The 6,136-nt window shown below is 33.7% G+C and overlaps 1 protein-coding gene across 1 annotated transcript; it reads right to left on the reverse strand.

Moving 5' to 3' along the window:
- On the reverse strand, positions 881 to 3,676 carry LOC107621620 (protein CHUP1, chloroplastic-like). Its single transcript, XM_016323655.2, has 4 exons — positions 3,375 to 3,676; positions 3,089 to 3,171; positions 2,425 to 2,997; positions 881 to 2,055 (listed from the first exon to the last, which is right to left on the reverse strand). Exons 1-4 carry the CDS (start codon positions 3,493 to 3,495, stop codon positions 967 to 969), a joined length of 1,866 nt encoding a protein of 621 aa, XP_016179141.1. The 5' UTR covers positions 3,496 to 3,676; the 3' UTR covers positions 881 to 966.

Below are 6,136 nucleotides of genomic sequence, written 5' to 3' on the forward strand. Positions count from 1 at the left end.
AACTCCTCAATCTATCATGCTCCTGGCGCCAAATACGCACCGTATCCGTACTCGTATTCATTTTCCCTAGCATACGGTTTGGCGCGTCTGGGCGAGTCGTGAATTCGAACCGAACCGAACGAGTGAACCGGTTTGAGGAAGTAATAACGGTACGCCCAACTGAGAGCAGCCACGATAACAACGCCGAAACCGAACAAGGACAGGAATAGGAAGATAAAGATGAAAAGAGGGAGCCATATTGGACTTAACAATATGATTAAGGGGAAGAAGATAATGAGGCTGAGAGTGATTGCAACGAGGGTTAAGCCGGATAGGAAGATAAAGATGGAAGTGGTTATGAGGAGGGTGAAGAAGATAAAGAGTTGGGGGGAGGTTGTGGCGTGGTGTTGGAGTTTGCCAAGGAATGTGGTGGGTGGTGGTGGTATGTGGCTTCGGCTTTGAGATGAGTATGGGTAACGGTTAGCCATGTCCCATGGAAGTGATCAGTGGGCATGCACGTGAGTTTGGGTTGATAGAGAGAGAGAAGGGTGGGGTTAAAAGAAGGGAGGGTGTTGGGACAGGTGTCACATGTACGATACACGTGGAGGGCAGAGAGCTTGCCTATACTCAATCCTCAATGGATGAGTTTTATGAATTAAATATTATTGGCAAAAAGTTAGAAAAATATGTAACTTGAACCCGCGACTTTTTAATTGAGTATGTAGAGTCTATGCCATTTAAACTATAACTCATTGGCATTGTTTATTATATATTAATAGATATCAAAACATGCATTTTAAATACAATAAAAATATGTGTATTATTTTTAGAAATGTATATTTAGTTATTTAATTGTCTAAAATATTATGTCTAGAAGTTCGTAAGACTAAAGGGCAAAACATAACAAAATTGACCACTTATTAATTTCATTTTTTGAAATGTTGTATGTATATAGCATTGCAAAATTAGAGCATATATAATAATTTGCTACCACCGTTTCACAGTTCTGCTAAGCTCCAATTTTGAGTTGACCCTGAAATAAGCTTGCAGCAGGACTAGTGAGAAAAAAACAATTGCCACCAACTGCACAAGTCGCACAAGTAACAGATTCTTGCTTCCTTCATTGTCACCAACCAAGGACTTGTTTGAATTGATCAGTTCATCAAGTCTAATCTCTTTTTCTTGTTTGGTTTCCAAGAAACCGCTATCTCCGAACGTTTTCGCAGTTATGAGATCCTTCCAACAATTGGCTGCCACAGAACCTGAACCTCTATCACCTTTTTGAGAGTGCAATTTGCTTACTCCTGCATCATCCAATTCTTGTTCGTGTTCCGCCCTGTTTTCTTGCTTGTTTTCCAAGAAATCTCTATCATCCGACACATGTTTATTATTACTTGGTTTAACCGAACAATCGCCGAAAGAAACTCTCTTCAATGATTTCTGCACCACTGATCTCTCTAATGATCTGTTAGAACCGATTTTCCGGGATAATAACGGCATTGTTGATAGATCTGAAGGAAGCACCATTGGCATGGAAAACCTGCGTATAAGACCATGGCTTCTAATTGGAGAACTTATAGTGCCAGATCTAGTTAAACACTTTGGTGATGAAATTACATTATTCTCCTTGGAGCAGTCATGTTTGATTTTTCTCCATCTCTTCATTTTGCTAAGTAAACTAGAGCTCTTGCTGCTACTGCTTTGGCTGCTTGAGGAACTCTCATCAAGTGTGGTGGTTTCAGTCTCATCATCATCATCATCCAATGTTGTTGTGTTTGAGGAATCATTGCTTTCAAGCTCAGGATCATTATGTTCATATGTTACTGCAATTTGATCCTTCTCATATGATTCTGAATGCTTTATGCAACTTCTTCTTAAGGCCTCTTCCCTTGTTGCTCTCTTTTGGAGATTGTGGTTGAGTTCATACCGCAAGCATGTGAAGAGCCACCGTTGGTAGACGAGTTCCTGCACCATTTCGAATCGGTTTCTTTGCAATCTTTCAACTTGCTCTAGAAGTCCTTCATGGACTTGCCGGAGACTAGTTATTTCCTCTTTGATCAGAGCAACCGTTTCCTCCTGAAGTTAATAGTCCAAAATAATTAAATAATTTGATATATTTGACTAAACTACCCATATACAATTCTAGAATAAATGACCATTTGTATCTATAAAAGAGACATATATACCCACACTAAACCGAAACTAAACTTGTACCCACGCAAGATGCCTTTCGTATGACAAAAGTATCCTGTCTTTAGAGGGTTGGAGTGCCACGTAAGGTACTTTTGTCACACAAAAGACATCTTGCATGGATACAAGTTTAGTTTCGATCTAGTATGGGTATATATGTCAATATTTTCATCTTTTATGGATATAAATAATCATTTATTATACAATTCTACATAGATTAAGTAAAACGGAAGGTAAATTATAGTGTTAAACTACCTCCGTCTTTACTTTAGCATTAGCAGTAATTAATTTAGCTCCTATCTCTCTCTTTTCCAATTCGAGCTCTTTGTTTCTTCTCTTCAGTTCCAAGGCTTCTAATCCAACACCTTCAATATCTTTAATCTTCTTAATAATCTTAGCATCTCTGGAAGAGCTATCCTGCTTCTTTAACTCTGTAACTTGCTTCTCAAGCATCAATATCTGCTCCTCGACACGGCTTCCTTCGAAACTCTTCTTTCTTTCCATCTCATTCAGCGTCTTCTTAGCTATTTCTAGATGCTTCTTTGATATTCCATCATCTCTTACTTTTTCTTGCATAGTTTTGTTCTCTGCCTCCATTGAACCAATGATTGTCTTAAGCAAGTCGAATTTCGCATTCTTTTCCTCGAGCTGTGTTCGCAGTTGAGCAATGGCTGATTGCTCTTCCTTTAGACCATTCAATCGAAGCAGTTTCTTTTGAAGGCTCACTTCCCTTTGCTTGTAATTCTCAACCAAATTCTGCAATAATTCCTTATCAGTTGCATAATCCAATTTCTGTGGGGTTTCGTTTTTCATATGCTTCTCTTCATTCTGCAAAATAGATTCTCACTCATTCAATAATAAGTTTCTTTAGCACTTTCTGATGAAAATTTTTCAGTTTTTTTTTCACTATTAAGGGTACCTGATTTATTGAATAAGTAGCATTTGCAGTGCTATTTTCAATTTCTTCTGATTCAAGTTCCAAGTGTGGTGATGCATCACATCCTTAGTTCCCAAAAGACACCATAGCAAAAAGTATGAATATAAATCCATAATGAAGATACAAGCAAGAAATTAATGTATTGTTAACCATCAAATTGATAAAATTGGTACATAAAGAAATTAATGTATTCAGAGAGGGAAGATAATTTATGTAAATATTTGTTAGATGAAAGAAGTAAAATTATTAAAGGAGAAAATAGTGATACCTGCTGGAGCTAGAGATTTCATTGTATCACTTCTCTTTGTAGGAAAATTGGTTTTTGTTTCTAAAATCTTGAGTACAGCAATTGAAGAAGTTACAACCAAGAAGCTCACTCTAACTATCATGTAGTCCTTCAAACAAGTTAGTTAGAACAATTTTGATATATTATTTCCCTATTCTGATGACTTGGTTGCATTGAATAATGCCACTGAATTTCGCTAACTCTGATTTTTTTAACAATCACTACATTCTTATCGACTTATCTCATTGAAGCAAAGTGAAAAAAAAAAAAAATCTTAGTGAAGCTCATCACTAAAAGACAATATGGTATTCAATGTCATTGGAAGAAACATGTTCCCCTTTTTGTACCAATATGAATGTGAGAGTATATTCCTTTTCATGATTTCATGGCACGTGATTATATTTGGACGTACAATAATGTGTTTTGTTTGATTTGGATTAAAATATGAGCAAACAGTCACATTTGTCTCTGAAAATTTTTTTATTTTTTAAATTAGTCTCTGATTTTTTTTAATTAAATTCATCCTTTAAATATTTTAAATTGGTCACATTATTTTTTTTTGTCATTTTCATTACTCATAACATCAAAATTTATTAATATAGTATTAATTCACATTACAAACGGCAAACAATCCTAATTAGATACCACTCAATTTAAGATGAATTTGATCTAATTATATAAACTTGTTATGTTAATCGCCAATTAATACAACAAGAGTATAATGTGACCAACAAAATTAATTAATCTGACTAACCTAAAATTTTTAAAATATAAATTTGATTTAAAAAATTTTAAAAATTAATGATGAATTTGACCATTTACTTGTTAAAATATCTTGTAATGTTGCGAAGGAAATAATGAACGGTGGATATGCAGTACCACCATCCAGCTGATAGTGCCTTTGGATTTTTGGGAGGGTAGAATTGATTCCCACCCTAAGAAATTAAGAATTTCTATCATGGTATAATTTCTAATTTTCCATATATTTATTCCCACCTGCACAAAAAGGATAATAAAGATGAATAACTAAATCTAAATAATTTAACGATTTATTACTAAACAACTACTCATCTATACAGACTAAGTAGAATATATATGTTGTTAAGTTTGTAATAAACTCCACTTCATTGTGTTAATATAGCACGACTAGTTTCTGATATTGTGGGCCAGAAATTGCAGCTTCCATTAAAGCTTCGAGGCTTATTTCGTCGTCATTGTCCATGAACAAGGTCATGAGATTCTTAGAGAATCCACTCACGAGCGCTCCCCCTTGCTGGGTGGATGGCACTGGAGTGGTCCTCGGGTCCCTCAGATTCCAAACGACAATCTGAGGAACAGTAGAGCCATAACCTTTCTCACTATACTTCCTAGTAATTACTTGGTAATCACTAATCAGTCTCTCTTAATTAGGGATGTTCATGTTCAGGGACTCATATCCAGATATATATCGGGTCTATTTGTTAAATTCAAATCCAGTTCTAGACATAATAAAACTTATATATTTTCGGTTACAATTATATCGAGGGAAAATCGAGTGAAAATTAGCCCGTTAACAATAATTAATATTACATAAAATTAGATAAAAAAATATAAATTCAAGACAAAATGTTACTTTAATACCTTCTTGTAAATTAGCATGTGAAAATTTTTAAATTTTTAAAATTCTAACCATTATTTGACAGTGGATTCTATGGTGTAGAAAGAATTGTTGTTTCTACCCGTATAGTCGTATAAAAAGCTGGTGACAATGTGAGACGAGGACAAGTGTTCGTTAGAGGACAGATTCTGCACTGTGTTGTAGGTTGGGCAGGCATGTCACATGAAGCTTCCGTTGTTAGTTAATGATAATATGATTAATTAAGAGGTTTTTGTAAGGGGCCTCATAATGGGTTGGAAAACAATTTTTGTGTGTAGTAGATTTATTGTTTAATATTGACACTATTTTGAACTATAAACAATCCTTTCTAATTTCTAAATGAAGTTGAATAGGAATGCCTAACATGGGCTTATCTTATGTCCAAAAACACATGGGCTTAGTTGGTTGCTTTAGGTGTTTAGGAACTTGAACTCTAATCCAAAAAACTTACCCGGACAATGAAATACAAAGTGAAGTGTTGTAAAAAAAAAATTGAAGCATGAAAAAAAAATTAAAAATGGTACATTACCACAAGAAGATAATAATAAAAAGAAATGTGCTAATAATAATACGGTAAACTACCAAAAATACAGCCGAAAAATTTTGTCAATGAAAAAATACACCCGAATTTTGATATCGATAAAATTTTTGTCGAATAATTAAAAAATGTGACAAAAGTATCAAATATTAAATATGTATTTTTTTAAAAAATGCTTTAGAAATTGTGCTTTTAATGCGGTTTTTTGTAAGCATAACTAAAAAAATGTGGTATTTCTATTCTTGAAATTTGCAAATTTTTCGTTTAGCATATAGTTTTTTGTGATTTGTTAAAAATATTATTGGTTGTTAACAGAAAAATAAAAAAAATAAGAAATAACGAAGAATCACCAAATTTTACAAGTATAAATATCTTATTTTTTGTAGTTATATTTGAAAACAATTGCATTAAAATTGAATATATAAAGTATTTTTTGAGAAATATATATTTAATGTTAGACAACTTTGTGACTATTTTAAATTATTTGACGGCATATTTGTTGATAACAAAATTTTGAGTGTATTTCTGTCAACAATTCGATTATTCGAGTGCATTTTTTGGTGATATACC

Source organism: Arachis ipaensis, chromosome B10, assembly GCF_000816755.2.
Source record: "Arachis ipaensis cultivar K30076 chromosome B10, Araip1.1, whole genome shotgun sequence".
NCBI classification, from domain to species: domain Eukaryota; kingdom Viridiplantae; phylum Streptophyta; class Magnoliopsida; order Fabales; family Fabaceae; genus Arachis; species Arachis ipaensis.